At 41.8% G+C, this 20,557-nt stretch overlaps 1 protein-coding gene across 4 annotated transcripts in view; it reads right to left on the reverse strand.

Moving 5' to 3' along the window:
* The window catches only part of PPP1R13B (protein phosphatase 1 regulatory subunit 13B), a 53,906-nt gene extending 37,809 nt beyond the window's left edge, over positions 1-16,097 (reverse strand). For all 4 annotated transcript variants that reach the window (XM_034642498.1, XM_034642496.1, XM_034642497.1 and 1 more), the window contains exons 1-4: positions 16,043-16,097; positions 14,588-14,735; positions 5,909-6,028; positions 822-898 (exon numbers count right to left, since the gene is read on the reverse strand). In XM_034642498.1, the coding sequence (XP_034498389.1) occupies positions 822-898; positions 5,909-6,028; positions 14,588-14,735 (345 nt within the window). In that variant the 5' untranslated portion in view covers positions 16,043-16,097. The remainder of the gene's footprint in view (positions 1-821; positions 899-5,908; positions 6,029-14,587; positions 14,736-16,042) is intronic.
* Positions 16,098-20,557: the final 4,460 nt, after the last annotated feature.

Consider the following 20,557-nt stretch of genomic DNA (forward strand, 5'->3'; position numbering starts at 1 on the left):
TTCTGCTCATTCTTTTCACACACACACACACACACACACACACCATTTCTTAGAAAGAGCTCCTCCACTGAGACACACTTCCTCCCACTTCCTCCCTTCCCCTCCCCTCCCCTCCATATCAGGCCTGTTCTCCAGGGCTACACCATTGATAAAGCAAGTTCTCTCTGCTGGAGGCAACTAGGAAGACTTCAACCCACCAGCCATTTTGTCCTTCAACACCTGACAGAAAGATCAAGACAGCCACACAGAAGACACAAGGTGAGCCTGCTGGCTCATCTCTTAGCCTAGAGGCTGAGACCACCTGCTTCTGGGGTTCGGGCCACTGTCACATGCACTGAGGTGAGCAGTTGCTGCGCCAAGAAGTGCTGTGGTCACAGCCTGTGGAGGGCATGGAGGGCGGGGCTGTGCCTGAGACCAGCCTGTGTACAGGCCAGACTGTGAAAACCACTCAGTGGCCCTGCAGAACTACACAAAACCTTAAGAAATATTGAACAGATGGGGCCGCCTGGGTGGCACAGCGGTTAAGCGTCTGCCTTCGGCTCAGGGCATGATCCCGGCATTACGGGATCGAGCCACATCAGGCTCCTCCCCTGGGAGCCTGCTTCTTCCTCTCCCACTCCCCCTGCTTGTGTTCCCTCTCGCTGGCTGTCTCTGTCAAATAAATAAATAAAATCCTTAAAAAAAAAAAAAAAAAAGAAATATTCAACAGAAATGCCAATTTCTACCCCCAAAATAAGTCTTTAAAAATAAATTATGACCCAAATTCATTAGTACCTATAAAAAGCAATTCCAAAATTTCAACTTGATTCACTATTACTTACGCCATTTTCTGTGCGTTTCTCTGCAGGTACATTTATTACATTCCTCTGAGTTCTTTGCTCTTGGGTCTGACGGCCACCTAGAGAAATGAAGAGGGCCAGACTTACTAAAAGACATCCTAGTAAGTGGACACTCTCCCATCTCTTATTTAATTATTTATGCAACACAAGTACAATATACCAGGCTGAACAACTCAACACTTGATACAGTTGAAAAAATGCTTTATAATTAATTTTTATAAAATTGTTTAAATGAAATTTTTCTTCTTCTATTTCAGAATCTTGAAACTGACTTTTATCAAAAAATTTCTAACACTTAAAAATGGTCAAGATGGTAAGTTTTATGTCACATGTATTTTACCACAACTAATTTTTATTAAGCACTTTTTAAAGACTGTTATTTTATAGCAGGGACTAAAATAGAACTTAATATCCAGCAATAAAAACACTGGTGCACAGAACTGGTCTTCACTGGCAGGGTTGCAACTAACATGGGCATCAACACAAATCAGGCAGTCTTTAGAATTCCCCTTTGTTCCATAAAAATTAAAATATTTCCCAAAAAAGGCTTCAAACTTGAACTGTAGAAATTATGTGTCCTGTTGTATTTTTTAAACAAAATGAAGTGTGCTACACACTTGTGCACCTGACCAGAGACCAAAGTCTTTGATGTGTCCAGTGCCTGCCCCTAGCCACTCATCTCTACAGCTGTTGCTTAATGTCATTTGAGAATTATCGCACCCCAGAGCCTGCTTTAGTACCTAAAATCCATGACTTCAAAGACACATGAACTTTATGTTAAAAAAAACACATAGGAAAACATTTTTTCCTCTCTTTCCTATTACTTTGAAACATTTGAAGAAAAATGCTATAATGGAAGTATGGCTTGCTTCACCTTAAAGCATGCATTCTCAAAGACAGTGATACTGTCCCCAAGGGGGCAAAGGTTGGTCTTAAGGGAATAAAAAATATCTTACACTTTTTATGTATACAGCAAAGATACACAGTACATCAACAAATACATAGTACATCTGATGGGGAAAGAGGACGGACAAGAATGGAATGTCTGAAAAAAGGGACTGAAAATTCAAAAAGAAGTTAAACAGATGTGAGTGGCCTGGAGTGCAACAGAACACAGTCCTACAGAACACAACAGCCACGTCATGCAGTGTAGTTTCCCAGTAGCAGGAATATCTCTCTCTCTCTCTCTCTCTCTCACACACACACACACACACACACACACACACCCTCAGACTATGGCATCTGTCAGTTTACAGGGTAAATTAAATTCTTAGTTATTCTTGGTATTTTTAAGGAATAAGGTATTCCGGTTAATTTAATATTCAAGAATGTCTGCCTCTTCCAAACAACAAGCTACCAAGTAGTTAGAATACTATAAAACATACATTAGAATGATATCAAGTGCCACTTAATCTCTGATGGTAAAGATGAGTCAGAAAATAATGACTAGTAACAGGTGACATTGGGTGAGTGCTTCCTGTGCATCAGCCCCACTGAACACTTCGCCAGAACACCTCACAACCGCAATCACAACCCCATGCACCCTGCAGATGAGGTGACAGGGGCAGACGGATGGGAAGTCACTTGCCCAAGAGCCTCACTAAATAAGGAGCCTTGCTCCCATCTCCAGGGCAGAAGCTCCGGGCTCTAGCTGACTCTGCATGCGGCCCGCCACGCCAAGCCTGCTGCCCCAAGTGTAAAAAGGTGACTGAATCGAATGTGCTCTCCTCCAGCTTCCAGATACAGAATTCTCATTGTTTTGGTGAGGGAGTTCTTTTACTTCTTGTTATGTATCCTGTAGTTCTACACAATAAACGCTCATATGTAATCCCTTTTAAGTAATATCAGTTGGTGACAACTGCCTTCTACTCAGCTCTGTGGGAAGCACAGAGGAAACATGTTCTTGGATCCTCAACTCTGGCTGCTTAGAATATAAACCGGAGGAGAAACTCAGTGAACAAAACAGGGAACAAAGCACCCCCTTTTTTTTTTTAAAGATTTATTTATTTATTTGGGATGAGGGGGGATGTGGGGAGAGGTAGAAGGAGAGAATCTTTCAAACAGACTCCCCACTGAGAGTAGAGCCTGACGCACGGCTCGATCCCATGACCCATGAGATCACGACCTGAGCAGAAAACAAGAGCAAGATGCCCAACTGACTGAGTTACCCAGGCACCCCCAAAGCACCCACCATCTTACTTCTTGGGCTCTGAGAGACAGGTGCAGTATGCACAAGCATAGACAGAGGAAACACAGCAGAGGGTAGAGCATTATGGGAGGTTACTTGTGAGTAAAGGCCCACAGAATATGAAGATGCAAGAAGGGATGTGGCTGAAAGGGAGAAGAGACAGGGAAGTTTAAGAGATGGGTAGGGTCTTATTACAAATACCATCTAAGCCAAGTTGAGGAGGGTCAAGCAGGGAGGCAGGGACTTGGCTGGAAGGTTCTACAAAGCGATGCAAGCTGTGATGAATCTGGTTCTTCCAGTCCTGACTGCCAGTCCCTGCCAGTCTGGGAATCCCTGTTACCACACCTTCCTGGCAGCTCCCTTCAACCTGGTATCCTACATGCTCCCCTCCACATCCTGCTCATCCCTCGAGGTCCCCGGTCTGCCTTTTCTAAATACTCTGCTCAGTGCTGACAGTGGTCCTCTTCCCAGTGCGCAGGTCAACTTCCCCTCCTCCCACTTATCTGCTGCACCTGCTGTGTCAGCACCACCCGGCCGAGCAGCACTGTAGGGCAATGATGCGGGGTAACTGGAAGGTCAGCACTGTCACCTTCCTTATGACTCTGAACAGTTCTCTTAAGTATCCCTAACACTTCTAAACTTTATAAAAGTGAGAATAAAATAAGACCTTCCCCCCAGCCCACCAGCCACGACATTAACGGTTATGTACATATATTATATAAATAAAAGTAAAATATACAACTTTTAACTAAAGTACAGCTGGGTACAGGGGCGCCTGGGTGGTTCAGTCAATTAAGCGTCTGCCTTTGGCTCAGGTCATAATCCCAGGGTCCTGGGATCGAGCCCCACATCGGGCTCCCTGCTCAGCGGGAAGTCTGCTTCTCCCTCTCTTCCTGCCGCTCCCCCTGCTTGTAATCTGTCCAATCAATCAATCAATCAATCAGTCTTTTTTTTAAAAAAAGTATAGTTAGGTACAGGAGGGGTATAAGTATTTGGAGAGCTCAGGCAGAGAGCTAAAATAAATTCTTGGCACTAGAATAGCACTCAGCTGTCAGCTCGTCTAGCCCACCTTCTCAGGAGGTTTTTGTCCTGAGAGACTGGGCCCTTGTCTAAGGTAAAGGTGGATGAAGAGCTGGACCTGGAACCCTGGTCTACTTACTCCAGATGACCAGCAGCGGGTGGAGTAAGACCCAGAAGTAATGATACACTGTGAAAAGCAGCACTGGAACAGTATTTACAGCCATGGAAAGATGATTCTGAAGTAGCTAGTAGCTCATCCTAGGGGCAAAATGTCCTTTATGATAAAATATAAATAAAAGGGGATAATTTGCAGTAAAGGAAACTTTTTACAAGAGGATGGCCCTTTTTCATTTTTTTTAAATACCAGAAGTAAGCCACAATCACTGTTACACAACAAGTTAAGGGTCTCTTAACTGCACAGTGTATATACAGACAACTAAAAAAAGATTCTCTCATTTTGTTTAAATTCAAATTCAAAAATAAGTAGCGTATTCTCATGGTTCAAAATTCGAAAGGAACCAGCAGGTATACGATTAACAATCTGCCCTCCCTCCCCTGTCCTGCAGCCTTCCCTGAGGCTAGCAATGGGGCCAGTTTCTTACAACGCTTCCAAAGACACATGTACACATGTACACGCCAACAGAGACACACAGAATTAGCCTTTTGTCTCTATCACACAGAAGGCGGCACAATGGGCACGTGGTTTTGCACTGTGCTTATTCACTTACCTGTTCAGGAGATGGTATGGGTCAGGGCACAGAGCTGCTTCCTTATTTCTGGCCGTGGAGCAGCCTACTGTATGGATGTACTGCCGTCTCTTTAACCTGATGCCCACGATGCCCACGGCGGGCATCAGGCTGCTCCTACCAGCAATGCTCCATGAGCAATGTTACTTATGCATTATTTTGCATGTGAGTAGGCACAACTTTAGGATAAGTTCTCAGAAGTGAGACTGCTAGGTGAAAGGTTTGGTGCTTTTGTAAGTTTAACAGATATGGCTAAACTGCCTTCTGCAGGAGCTGCCAACTGGCACTCCCACGGGAACACGGAAGAAGGCCTGTTTCTCAACCTCCTTACCAACACTGCATTAGTAAATGTTCTCGTCTTCACCAGTGTAACAGGTGAAACAGATTCACTATTTTCCCTGCATTTCTTTTATTAGGAGTAAGGCTAAACATCCTTCCACATAACCTAGGGCCAAGTATATTTGCTTTTCTGTGACCTGTGTGTACATCTCACCTTTTTTTTTTTTAAAACTGATTTTCCTTATCATGTACATGATTTAGAAACTCATATATAAAGGCAGTTAGCCCTTACAATATGGGCTATAAATGCTGTTTCCCAGTTTATAATTTGTCTTTTGACTTTGCTTCGAGTGGTTATTGCAACACAGACAGTTTTGTGTGTGGGGGGGTTCTTTTCTCAATAATTCGATTTACCAGTCTTTTATAGCTTAGTGTTATGCTTAGAAAGGTCTTGTTCACTCTAAAAATTTTTTTAAAAAACACTTCTCAGAATTTTTCTAATCCTTTCATGGTTTTATTTATTCTTAAAATCTCGATATTTGACCCACTCAGTATTTATCAAAAACAATGTCTTTAAAAAGCAGGCCTCCTCACATGTCTGAGTCTGTCACCTGACTGGCCTGGGGCCTGGGGAATGAAGCAAGGCCGGAGTGCCCACACAGCGTGGAGGAACTGTGGACTGCCGTAACAGAGCTCACAGAAATGCGAGACACCAACTCTCCCTCTCATCACTTGTAAGTGAAGGGAAAACAAAGATGTAATTTATTTTAACATTTATTCCTATTTCACTTAACTTTTGTGGCAGGAATTAACAAATGGGGAAAGCACTTCTGTACCTTGCTCATTGCTCTCAGTTGGGGAATCCTCATGTCGAAGGAAAAATTTCACTTCCTCCCTGCGTGGCCCCCACTTCTGAAGATGTTCATACATCATGTGGTCAAAGGGTATGGGACGCTCTAGAAAAAAAAACCCACATCTTACTTATTCCAGAAACAAAATGACTCCAACCAAAAGTAAAAAATATAGATTTAATAAGTGCGCACGCATGCGCACGCGCGCACACACACATACATATTAGAACTCGAGGATATTATAAGCACTAAATTTTAACTTTAATGAAGTGAAAGCAGGAATGTGAGTTCCTGGGAAATAATTCAGGTAACAAACACGTAACCACAAGAAGTGTATGTAAAAGCAATTTTGCAACATTAAATTGGGAACATTGAAAAATGCCTTCTAGAATATTTATCAGGAGGCAGTGTGCCTCCCACTCTTCAAAGAAACACATTAACACAATGGTCCAGCCTCGCCGTTCACTGCTATGTTGAGTGTGGCGGTCAGATCCACACAGGATGGACAGGGCACCTCCTGGCAGCTCAGGTACCAGTGAATGTTGGCCAGCACCTGCAGAGACCAAAAACTATCCAGTTGATAATAAAAATGAAATTATTCAGAATCAAATGTACTAATGCATTTCAAATATTAAAACAAAGCTAAAACTCCCCTCACTCACAGAGTATGGACACAGTCACTTGAGAAGAGCACTAACACAGCTGTTAGAGTTACAAGGTAAAATTTCGTAGGTTTCAAGCTAGTCTGCTTAGAACCTCATCACGCATACAAACAAATCAAAACAAACCAAAACCCTGGGTTGTTTCCTTTTTCTTAGGTGTTTGAAGAACTATTTATATTTTGGATACTAACCCTGGGTTGGTTATATTGAAAACAGGCTGTCTTCTAATTTTATCAGTGCCTTTTGTTATACAGAAGTTTAAAAATTTTAAATGTAAGCAGTTATCAATCTTTTCTGATTCTGAATTTTTCTGTACAATAAATTCTCTCTACTTCAAGGTCAAAAGGATAGTCTATATTTTTTTCCTACAAATTGTGAAGTGTTGCTTTTCACTGTCCTTATGGAACTGATGTGATTTTTTTTACGAACAGTTGAATCGTCAATTGTCCCAGCATCATTTACTTACTCGAGTCTCCTTCCCCTGGAGACCCGTGGTTGCCACCTCTGACCCGGCTCAGGTCCTAGCGGCCCCGGTCTCTTCTATTCTGTGGGCTATCACCTGCCTCGGTGTGATGCCAGTCTTCACTGCTTCTGCTTTATCACTGCTGTCTGCTAGGTGAAGTCCCCTCACGTGGCTTTCTTTCAAACTGTCTTGGCACTGCTCGGCTCTTTGCTCTCATATTTATTTTAAAGGAGCTGCTTGTCAAATTCTCTTTTTAAAGGTAGGATTTTGACTGTAATCATATTTATTTATAAATAAAATTTGGGGAGATCCAAAATCTTTGTAAACTGAGTCTTCTAGTCCTTGAACATGGCTCTGTCTCCACTGTGTTCGGCACCTTGTGTTCTTCAATGATTTTTTTTTTAAAGTCACCACAAAGGTCTTGTAAATCTTAATCTATTCCTTTGTACCTTACAGATTTTTTTGTTTATATAATATATAAAAATAACTTTCATTTAGAATGATTGCAGACCTCTAGAAAAGTAGCCAAGACACTACAGAGTTCATCCAGTTTCCTTAATGCTAACATCTTAACTATGGCATCTTGGTCAAAACTAAGAAATTGATGCTGGTGCATTACTGTTAATTAAATTCCAGGCTTTATCTGCATTCCATCAGTTTCTCCCCTAATGTCCTCTTTTTGTTCCGGGAACTGAACCAGAAAATGACACTGCATTTACTCGTCTTAAACCCTGGGTCTCTGCTGCTTTAATAGTTCAGTTCCCCCCTCCACTTTTTTTAAATAACGTTGACAGTTTTGAGGAGTTCTGGTCAGGTATTTTGTAGAATGCCCCTATTTTTGACTTGTCTAATGTTTTTCCCATGGTTAGACTGATGTGATGGATTATGGGGAGAACTCCACAGAGGTGGGGTACCTTCTCCTCTCATCACACCACGGTGTGTGTGCCATCACCATGACAGATCACTCTGACGCTGGCCTTGACCACTGAGCTGAGGTGGTGTCTGCCAGGTACCCCCACCCCAACTACTACCAATTCTCAGACAGATGGCAAATGGTGAGTGCTGTAATGCACGGAGGGGGAGACTGCAGGCTGATGACAGTAGCCTCTTTCTCCAGAAACATCTCCCTCAACACTTCCCTACATGCCAATGACTGATTCGTAGGACGTATTATAACCTCTAGCTCTGTAATAGGAAATGGGAGGGAATTTTTTTAAAAAAATATTTATTTACTTGACAGAGACAGAAAGACAGTGAGAGAGGGAATACAAGCAGGGGGAGTGGGAGAGGAAGAAGCAGGCTCCGAGTGGAGCAGGGAGCCCGATGCGGGGCTCGATCCCAGGACTCTGGGATCATGCCCTGAGCCGAAGGAAGACGCTTATGACTGAGCCACCCAGGCACCCCTGGGAGGGAATTTCTCACTCTCAAGAGTTTAATACCTCAGGAGCTACCCCCGACCCCCACTTTTTGCTGTTACCAACACTAACAAATGTGGTTTGTGCAGGTGAAAAGTAAACGGTATTGTGAAATTTGGATATTTTTTGGTAATTTCTTGCTTAATTATTAATTAAGCCTTTCTGTTCTATATTTTATTAGTGTTTGTGTTTTACAAACATTCCTGGAAGCCCAAAGTGGCAATTTTTGAAGACAAGGTGTGAGATAAGAGAAATTCTAAACCTAGGCCTACACTCAAGAGAAGTGAAAACATATACCCACACAGAGCACTTGCGTGTGAATGTCCAGAGCAGCATTACCACAACCAAAGAGTGGAAACAACTCAAACACCCATCACCTGCTGATGGATAAATAAAATGTGGTCTATCATACAATAGATATAATTAAGCCAAAAAAAGGAATTAAGTACTGAGACATGCTACATACAACATGGATGAACCCTGAAAATATTGTGCTAAGTAAAAGAAGCCAGGCCAAAAAGCCACATATTACATGATTCCATTTATAGGGGGTACCTAGAATAGTCAAATAGAAGGGCCACATAGTCATACAGTGGTTGCCAGTGGCTAGGGGAGGAAGGAATGGAGAGGAACAGAGTTTGGTGATGGCTACACAACACTGTGAATGTCCTAAATACCACTGAACTGTACATTTTCAAATAGTGATTTTTGTGATATGTGAATTTTATCTCAAGTTAAAGGGGAAAAAAGGAAATCTTAAAATGTTCCCATTGCTGCTTGAGCTTGGAAGTGAGGAAGCCAGACCAGGGGCTCAAGGCAGTGGCTTGGGAGACTGGCAAGATGACACTGAGCAGTGTTGTCTACCTTCAACACGAGTGTATGGCTGCATGAGAAACCTTTCTCTAAATCTGCTCTGAGAAGTGGACCTTCTCTAAATTCACTCTGAGAAGTGGACTTTGAGACAAAGAAAAAACTACGGGCTGCAGTCTAATCATACATTCACAGTGTGATATATTGCTCTGCCCCAGACAAGTTTTAGATTTCTATAAAGAAAAGGGTCCCGTCGTTCCCAGCAATGTAACACACACTGTGCTGCTAACACTGCACCTTCCTGCCTGTGTGGGCAAGCTCTGTCTTGTTCCTCAAACGTCAGGGCAAAGACAGAAATGGTCTCATCTCAGTTGAAAATGAAATCTGTGTTTGCTTAGCTCAAGTTCAGCACACAATTATTTGCACGAAAAACCCAAGCTCAAAGTGAACTTTAAAGAAGTAAATATGATTCTACATTTTTGGTTTTGAAAGTAACACTTTTTATGTATACAGGCCTATAAAAAAAGATTTTTTGAAGATTTTATTTATTTATTTTAGAGAGAGAGAGCATGAGAAGGGGGAGGAGCAGGAGGAGAGGCAGAGGGAGAGAGAATTTCTAGTAGACCTCTTGCTGAGCACAGGCCCTGATGTGGGGCTCAATCCCAGGACCCTGAGATCATGACCTGAGCCAAAACCAAGAGTCCGACACTTAACTGACTGAGCCATCCAGATGCACTTGAGCATAACTTTATTTTATTTATTTTTTTAAAGATTTTATTTATTTATTTGACAGAGATAGAGACAGCCAGCGAGAGAGGGAACACAAGCAGGGGGAGTGGGAGAGGAAGAAGCAGGCCCACAGCAGAAGAGCCTGATGTGGGGCTCGATCCCACAACGCCAGGATCACGCCCTGAGCCGAAGGCAGAGGCTTACCACTGTGCCACCCAGGCGCCCCGAGCATAACTTTAAAACAACTAAATCCAATTTTGTCCTAAGTCTGTTATTTAACAAATTTATTGCTTCCTTTTATGAATTAAAAATTTCAGGGGCGCCTGGGTGGCTCAGATGGTTAAGCATCTGCCTTCGGCTCAGGTCATGATCCCAGGGTCCTGGGATCGAGCCCCACATCGGGCTCCCTGCTCGGCAGAGAGCCTGCTTCTCCCTCTCCCTCTGCTGTTCCCCCTGCTTATACTCTCCTGCTCTGTCAAATAAATAAATAAAATCTTTTTAAAAAAATTCAAAGAAAAGATGAATTTAAGGAAAAGTAAAAATTGCCCTTGTTTTAAATAATAAAGGCTACCTAAAACGTAATGCTTGTGTGAAAGGGGAAGCAAAACTGCCCCACACGTTTTACATAATAGCGTCTCACATACTGGGCATCTATGATAAGACTTTCAGGTATTCTGGGATAAGGCAAAAATAAAATCAAGTAGGAAACGAGGGAAAGCTGAAGGTTCTACTTCCACTCCTAGTTCGCAAGAGATTGGCCCTGTGTGAGGAGGGGAGCACGAGTACAGCAGGCTGATATGATAAACTGGCCAAACTGACAGATGGTGATGCGCTGAGCTGTGTCCCCCACTAATTCATATGTTGGAACTCCTAACCCCCAGAACCTCAGAATGCAACCCTTTGGAGACTGGATCTTTAAGGAGGTAATAAGCAAAAATGAGGTCACGAGGGTGGGCTTGATTCCAATGTGTCCTCCTATGAAGAGGAGACTAGAAGAGATTAGGACACAGACATGCACAAAGGGAAGACACAGAGAGATGGCGGCATCTGTAAGCCAAGGACAGAGGCCTCGTGAAAAACTAAGCCTGTCAACACTTTGACCGCAGACCTGAGAATGAACGTCTGGTGTTTCAGCCAGCGAGGCTGCAGCACTGTGTTACGGCAGCGCTAGCAAACTAATACACAGATCCTCAGAGTCTCCTCTCCAAAGCACTGACAATTACCACGAGTTGTAGATGAAATAATTTTTATGCAAGGGATTCTCTGAAACCTGAAAATTTCTGTAAGGGTTTCTCTAGGGTAAAAAGATGGAGAATGGCTATTCTAAGTGCTTTCCCCTTCTTCTGTATCTTACCCACCAGAAAGTATCTCTTCAAGACCCAGCTTTGCCGTCTGTTTTACTCAATGATTTAAGTGTTTGCTGAAGGAATATGATAGCGAACAGACAAGTTCCTGCCTTCAGGAACTGTTGTCCGTGAGAGATATGAAAACTACTGTATTATATTCTGATAAATACTATGACAGCATTGCAGCACAGGGGAGGGACACATAACACCCTCTGAGACTCGAGGAAGGGATGAGAGGCAAAGAATGAATAGAAGTTAGCCAAGCAAAGGGAGGTGGATGCTAGGGATTGTTCTATACAATGAGAACAGCATATAAAAAAGCCAAGGCAAATACAGTATGCTGTGACCCTCTGCTGTGTGGTGTTAGTCCTCATTCCTGATGAGGTAAAACAACGGGGTATGATTTCAGGTGGGCTAGGAGATAAGGAGAACACCAACCGAAAGACTCCTGTAAGAGAGATTAGCATTCTTAAGGGCCAGGGACCATCTGGGGCAATGATACTTACAGAAAAAGTTTCTCTCTCCCATAAGGCAAAAGAGAGGGAGAGAGAGGTAAAGACTTGGAAGTGATAACACATAACAAAGAACAAGACTGCTAAGAGGCTGGGGAAGAAGCAACAATAACACAATGTTCAGGCTCTAACAGCAGTCCCCCAACAAACTGTCATTACTTAACTGTCCCCCCACTTCCTGTCACTGTTATCAAACTGGTAACTGAGGACCTACCCTCCTACTTCTGGTTTAGTAATAATCCAACATTTATCAAAGTCAAATTCCTCTCAATGTGCCCTGAAATCTTTGCTTTGAATTCTAAGGATAACATTAAAAGCACAAGACTTTGGAAGAAAATACTTAAAAATCATATACCCCACAAAGGACTTGTGTCTAGAATATATAAAGAACTCTTATTGGGGATGTAATGCACAGCACGGTGACTTTAGTTAATAATACCGTAATGCATTTTGAAAGTTGCTAAAAGAATATATCTTGAAAGTTCTTGCCACAAGCAAAAATTGTTTTTGTAACTGTGTGGTGATGGATGTTAACTACACTTATTGAAGCAATCATTTCACAATATATACAAATATCATTAGGTATGTGAAACTAGTATGTTATATGTCAATTATACCTCAACTTAAAAAACTCTTATAACTCAATAAAAAGACAACTCAATTAAAAAATGGGCCAAGGATCTAAATAGACATTTCCCTAAAGAAGATATGCAAATAGCCAGTGAGCACATGAAAAGATACTCAACATCATTAGTCACCAGGAAAATGCAAGTCAAAACCACAATGAGATACCCCTCACACCCACTAGGATGGCTAGAATCATATACATAATATCAAGTGTTGGCAAGAATGTGGAGAAACTGGAACCCTCATTTACTGCCGCTGAGAACGTAAAAAACGGTTGCTTTGGAAAATAAGCTGGCAATTCCTCAACAAGTTAAACAACTGCTTTACCACCCAGCAATCCTACTCGTAGGTATACACCTAAGAGAAGTGAAAACATACGTCCACACAAACACTCGTACATGAATGTTCACAGCAACATTATTCATAATAGCAGAAAGTGGAAGCAACCTAAATGCCCGTCAACTGATCAATGGATAAACAAAAATCCATCTGGTGGAATATTATTCAGCAACAAAAAGGAATGAAGTACTGGATACCCAAACAACATGGATGAACCTTGCAAAACATCATGCTCAATGAAAGCCAGCCAAAGGGGACTCCGTATTGTATGACTCTATTTATGTGAAATATTCAGAACGGGAAAATCTATAGAGATAGGAGATTAGTGGCTCCTCAGGAAGGAGGGGGTTGGAGAGGAACAGGGAATGACTACTAAGGAATGACTTTTGTTTGAAATGAGTGAAAATGTTCTCTGATGAGGGTGATGGCTGCACAACTCTGAATGCACTGAAATGACTGAATCGCACACTTTAAATGGGTGAATAGTATGGTATGTGAATTGTATTTCAATAAAGCTATTTAAAAAAGTGTAAGCCTTCAGTGATTATCCTGAAGTCCCCTTGAAACACTTGCATTTGGATACTCATCTCATGACCGACCTCAGACTCAGCATGTTCCAGTTGATCATTCTCTTCCTTTCCCAACAGACCCGTCCACACACACTACCTCTGTTTTCCTATCATGCAAATCTTTTGCTGGTACTGGAGGCCTCCATGCGAGCTCGTTCTAGTCTCTTCTCTGCTGCCTACGTGCTCTCGACACCAGTCCCTCAGCTACTTAGGAGCACACTGTGCCTGTGTCCTTCCTTCACATTGCTTCCCTTGCTGACTACAGCCTATCTACATCAACCTCTCTTTTAGAGACCAAATTATTTTGTAGAATTTTCTGTATTCAGTAACCATATTACTTATGCTCATCTTCTCTGCCCAGCTTCAATGTTAAGAGCTAGTAGAGTTAATCCTTGAATGACACAGAGGTTAGGGACACTGACCCCATGTGTAGTCAAAAATTCACATATAACTTTTGACTTCCCCAGAACTTAACTATTAGTACGGTTGGACAGTATTCTTACTGATAACATAAAGAGCCGATTCACGTATATTTTGTATGTTACATGTATTACATACTGTGTCCTTAACAGTAATACCTAACTTTTTCTTCATTTTGGGGGGTATTTCTAGGCTATGTGGTTCATCTGTGAGTTTTTTCAAATTGTTGCAAATCTCCAAAAATTTTCCAACATATTTACTGAAAAAAATCCACATACAAGTGGATCTGAGCAGTTCAAACCCGTGTTATTCAAGGGTCAACTGCATTTGCTCTTCACAATTTAATAAATATTTACTAAGGGTCTACTGTTTAACACATTTTGTACACAGGGAAAAATAATAATGTTTCTGCCTTAGAGTGTCAGAGGGGAAAAGAAAAGTTGATGAACAACTCGACACATACCAAACAAAACACTGTAAAGTCTCAGAAGACAGAAAACTCTCATTTCGTTCGTAGTGATATCAAGAAAGATCTCACAGAAGAGCTCCATCTATTTTCCCTGCTTATTTCAGATGGCACTAGTAAGGGTCAAATTACATATCTTTCACGAAAAGCATTTGTAAAATCTTATCCCCATGTAATGTGATTTTAATTAACTCAATTCCTCATTACCACAGATAACTAAGAACCAGAAGCAATATTTTGCACTTAATATTACATTTTATTTACTTATGTACTTTTATGTACATCTCTACAGAGCCTAATACTTACCATTTCCCCGCCACACTTCAGCTAAATGGCAACTGCCTTCTCCAGGTTCCTTGCAAAATTCTACAACATCTCGACATGTTGTTTCTGGTGTAATAGGAACTTCTGTTAGAATCTGTTCATTGTTGCTCAAGAACACGGTTAATATCATCTGTAAAAGATTAAAGCTACAACTTAGAGTCATTATCATAAGAGATTAATCTGTAAATTTAAAGCAATCACCTTCACCTCCCACTCCCCCCACCCACACTAAAATGCCTACAGGATGTTTTTGGAAACAGATAGGTTAATTCTAAAATTCATGTAGAGGGGCACCTGGCTGGCGCAGCTGGAACAGCATGCAACTCTTGATCTTGGGGTTATGAGTTCAAGCCCCACACTGGGTGTACAGACTAATGACGCAAATAAGAAATAAAGTTAAAATAAATAAAATTCATGTAGAAAAATTAAAATGTAAAACAAGTCAGGAAAATTCCAAAAGAAAATAATATTAGAAGGAAGCTAGCATTACCAGATACCATAAAACCTCAAAACGCTATGTACATAAATATATCAATGGACCAAATTAGGAAGTCAGGAAACAGGAAATGGTAAATGACAAAGGAGATATCTCCGAATTGAGGAGGGAAAAAGACTATGCAATGAATGATGTTTGAACAATTAATTATTCCCATCTGGGGAAAAAAAAACTGGATTCATACCGCACATCATTTACCAGCATAACCTCCTACTAGATCAAATATTTAAATATAAATCATAAATTTATAAAAGTTCTAGAATAAAACCAGGTAAATTCCTTTTTATAACCTTGGAGTACAGCAGCTCATTCTAGCTATAGCTTAAAAACCAGGCACTATAAAAAAAAGATTGCTATATTCAAGCAAAAAAGACAAACTGAGGGAAATACATTTGCAATGCATATTACAAACAGAAGGCTAATCTCCTTAACATATAAAAGGCTCCTAAAAACTGATAACAAAAAGACCAAATATCCAATGTATTTCTAAAAACTGGCTGACGAAGAGGCACCTGGCTGGCTCAGTCAGTGGAACATGTAACTCTTGATCTCGGGGGTCATGAGTTCAAGCCCCACACTGGGGATAGAGCCTACTTTAAAAAAAAGTTTAAAAATTGTCTGGGCAAATACAATGATATATCAGAATAAAATGCAAATGATCCTTAAACATGAAAATACATTATCATGTGTTTTTTAAAATTGTCCAGCCTTTTTTTTTTTTTTTTAAAGATTTATTTGAGAGAGAGTGAGTGAGAGAGAGAACACGCGGGGTGGAGGGGCAGGGGGAGAGACAGAAGCAGACCCCCCCACTGAGCAGGGAGTCTGAAGTTGGATCCCAGGACCCTGGGATCATGACCCGAGCCAAAGACAGATGCTTAACCTACTGAGCCACCCAGGCGCCCCAGTATTTTTTTTTTTTTTAATCTTTAAAAAAATCCTACCAGGGACGCCTGGGTAGTGCAGTTGTTAGGCGTCTGCCTTCGGCTCAGGGCGTGATCCCGGCATTCCGGGATCGAGTCCCACATCGGGCTCCTCTGCTGGGAGCCTGCTTCTTCCTCTCCCACTCCCCGCTGCTTATGTTCCTTCTCTTGCTGGCTGTCTATCTCTGTCAAATAAATAAATAAATAATCTTTAAAAAAAAATAAATAAAATTAAAAATAAAATTAAAAAATCCTACCATTTTGATCTAAGATCACAATGGAAGGGATTTCTTTAAAAACATTACTCCTAAAATACAATTTAAACCAAAGATTTTCTTTAATCAGTTTTATGAAATATTTCAGTTTCTTTGAAACTGAAATCCTCCTCTCACTTAGAATCTCAGCTGTCAATTAAGTATTTTAGTTCATTGTTAAAATAGTATTTTCTTGGGGCGCCTGGGTGGTGCAGTCATTAAGCATCTGCTTTCGGCTCAGGGCGTAATCCCGGTGCTCTGGGATCGAGCCCCCACATCAGGCTCCTCCACTAGGAGCCTGCTTCTTCCTCTCCCACTCCCCCTGCTTGTGTTCCCTCTCTCGCTGTCAAATAAATAAATAAAATCTTTAAAAAAAAACAGTATATTCTTAGAAGTGCCCTAAATTTCTAAATTAAACATCTTTAGATTGATGGTCAGATGTTATGTAACCTAAATTGGTAACAGTTTTCCACTGGTTTTCTTGCCACCAACCTCCCCTCAGTCCAGCCTAGCCTCTGGCACTGTCAGTTCACTTTCTAAATGTAAATCAAATGAAGTCATTCCCTTGCTTAAAATACTCAGGAGCTCCAAACGGCTGAACAGCAGCCCTTCCCAAAACAGTTCTTTTCTAGTATATAAACAGGAAGCCGGTTTCTTTACTGAGCACTTAAGAGTCGAATGTTCATGTGAACCTGTACTTTTTTCCCCAGAGACTCTTCTGAGGCTTGGTTTTCCCTGGAATACTCTCTGAGAAAGTCTATAGACTACCGGGTGGGCTCCCACCTCCCAGCACAGTAGACACAACTGGGGATAACCTTCCTAGCCTCCCAGCCCCGGCCCCTACACACACTGAGCCCTGCTCCCTCAACTCCAATCAAGTTCTCTCAGGCTGCTGTCCCTGCCTGAGGGTCCTGCCTGCTTGCCCATAAACTCCAATTCACCCTCCAAAATTCAGTTCATATGCTACCACCTTTGTAAAACCTCCCTTCACCACTTCGTCTCCCCATGGAGGCTACATGCTCCGTCCTTTGTGATCCAGTTACTCTTCACACGTATCTTTATTACATCACAGCATTAACAGGTCTCCCCCCCACACTAGGCTCCAAGCAATCCACTCCTGAATCCATCATTTCCTAGTGCCTAAGCAGTATCTAAGGCATGGTAGGCACACTAATCCATGAATGACACACAGAATATAAAGACCCCACCAGACCATATAATGGAGGAAATACCGCACATAATCTAAGATACATCCAGTCTGTTCAATAAACAATTTTTTTTCCCATCTGTTCTTCTTGGATATTATAAATACATGTCAGTTTTACAAGAAGTTAAACAGTTATTTCTGCTCACTAACCCATAAGAGGAAACTATAAAATCGGGGGCTTTTGAATACTGAAATAAATGGCCTGGAATCTATAGAATTTGGAATAAAATAGTAATTCCTGGGGGCGCCTGGGTGGCACAGTGGTTGAGCGTCTGCCTTCGGCTCAGGGCATGATCCTGGCGTTGTGGGATCGAGCCCCACATCAGGCTCCTCCACTGGGAGCCTGCTTCTTCCTCTCCCACTCCCCCTGCTTGTGTTCCCTCTCTCTGGCTGTCTCTATCTCTGTCAAGTAAATAAATAAAATCTTAAAAAAAAAATAGTAATTCCTGAATCCAGAGCAAACAAGTCCAGAACTGAAGGGCCTTAATGCTTTCACAGTTTCAACAGAACTAGAATGTATTTTTATTCTCGTTTACATACATTTTATACTTCTAATGAAACATTATATAATTTCATAGCCAATGTTTTTCAAGATCTAATAATACATTTTCCTAAGTCATGCTTTATAAATCAAAATTTCAAATTAGTGAAAATATTTTTTTCTTTTTTGACTACCTTCCCTTTAAGTGCTACACGACAGTTCACTGGTAAGTAGTAGAATGAGCGCTCTGCTTCCCTCAGTTCCTCAGAGTACTTTCACTCCTCACTCCCGGTGCCTGCTGCAGCGGCCTGCGGCATGTGCCCAACACCATGATGCAGTGAATGGTTTTTTTTTTTTTAATGTTTTTTAAAGATTTTATTTATTTGACAGAGAGAGAGGCAGCCAGCGAGAGAAGGAACACAAGCAGGGGGAGTGGGAGAGGAAGAAGCAGGCTCCCAGTGGAGGAGCCTGATGTGGGGCTCGATCCCAGGACTCTGGGATCACGCCCTAAGCCAAAGGCAGACGCTTAACAACTGAGCCACCCAGGTGCCCCCAGTGAATGTTTACATCATCATTTGCTTCTGGAAGACAGAACTCTGGCCAGAACTGGTATGGGCATGCTCACCTCCCAACTTCCCACCATGGGCACCAGGCAGCTCCGTTAGCACGTGCTCATAAAAGCACGGCTTGTGCTCACTTGCTCTGAAGAGGAAGAGTCCCTGATGAACATGCTGTCAGAATGAAGGATGGAATGATGCTATTTTGGGACACTTTTGAATTACCAAGACTTTTCAGCTCACATGTAAGATCAACATGGTGGGGCAGGGGAGGAGAGGCAGAATGGCACAGTTTAGGAGTCTGGACATTTAATTGTAAAAGCTAACTCATCCAAAATTCACTAAGCATTACCTCAGTTTTTAAGCTTTCTATTATAGTCTTTAGTAAACCCTATCTTTTCTAATCCTAGCAAAATTCATTTCCCCTAATCTCCAATTATTCAATCAAAGCTAATTTCATTATAATCATGACAGATTTAGGGGGCGCCTGGGTGGCTCAGTCGTTAAGCGTCTGCCTTCGGCTCAGGGCATGATCCCGGCATTCTGGGATCGAGCCCCACGTCAGGCTCTTCTGCTGGGAGCCTGCTTCTTCCCCTCCCACTCCCCCTGCTTGTGTTCCCTCTCTTGCTGGTTGTCTCTCTGTCAAATAAATAAAATAAATCTTAAAAAAAAAAAAGAAAATACTGTATCTTTAAAAAAAAAATCATGACAGATTTAGAAGCTTTCAAGATAAAGGAAGCTGGCATTGATATGGATGGTACAGACTTCCCTAAAGTATCACCTAAAATTAAAGCTGAAAATGACTACCGTTATTCTAGCAAGATTTCCTTCACTTAAAAAACTAAACATCTCCAACACAAATATTTTATTTATGGATCCTAGAAGCACTTTTTGTTTTGTTTACATTTTAACATCTCTGAAATCACAATATATCTTAGAACTGATGGCATATCACAATCTGACAGGTAGTGTTATTTTTTTTCTCTCTGAATAGTAACTACAGCTACAGAGAGATGAAACCCAATAGGATTAGGGGAACTAAAGAAAACAAGTACAGAGAAAAAGAAAAGAAATTAAAGTTTATCCTTCCTAAAAGACGAACATGCTGAAGAGATTTGATTAGCCGCGCTTAAAAAAACCTGCAAAGGTTTCTGTACTGTGTGTTGTAACACACACACACACACACACACACACACACACACACACACACACACGAGGACCAAACGCCCGCCCCCAACCACCCCTCAGCCCAGAAAAGCCACGCCCACAGACCCAGCGCGCCCAGCTCCTCCTCCTCAATCACTCACACAGGTCCGCCTCCTCTTGGAAGTTTTCCTGACACCAATGTTTGCCCTTCCTGACCCAACCTGAGCTAGAGCCTCCTATTCTGCTCTCTTATGACAGACTGTGACTATTTCTAGGGCCACATTCTTACACTAAATAATGGGTGTTTTCTTGATTACATCCTCTACTGGAACAGTGTGACTCATGGGAGTGACTTGGAACCCGTTAGCAGGCTTTGAGATCTAAGTGGATCTCAAGCTGCATCTATACTTATTATTTTTATTTATTTTTTTTAAAGATTTTATTTATTTATTCGACAGAGATAGAGACAGCCAGCGAGAGAGGGAACACAAGCAGGGGGAGTGGGAGAGGAAGAAGCAGGCTCATAGCGGAGGAGCCTGATGTGGGGCTCGGATCCCATAACGCCAGGATCACGCCCTGAGCCGAAGGCAGACGCTTAACCGCTGTGCCACCCAGGCGCCCCATTATTATTTTTAATCTAAAAACCCCATAACTGCCATAAGGCCAGTGAGGGCAGGACTAGTGTGATCGAACTCAGAGCCCCAGTACAATGCTGGACTCGTAAATGTGCTCAGTAAATGAAGATAGGCTAGCAGGCAGGTAACTATATAACCATACTGAGTAACTTGAGAGGCCACTTTGCCCTTTCAAGAACATTGGAGCTACGTAAAGAAAATCAACTAATCACTAATAACCACAAATTTACATATCTACATACATCTACATATATCC

This window comes from Ailuropoda melanoleuca, chromosome 14 (genome assembly GCF_002007445.2).
Source record: "Ailuropoda melanoleuca isolate Jingjing chromosome 14, ASM200744v2, whole genome shotgun sequence".
In the NCBI taxonomy this organism is placed as follows: Eukaryota; Metazoa; Chordata; class Mammalia; order Carnivora; family Ursidae; genus Ailuropoda; species Ailuropoda melanoleuca.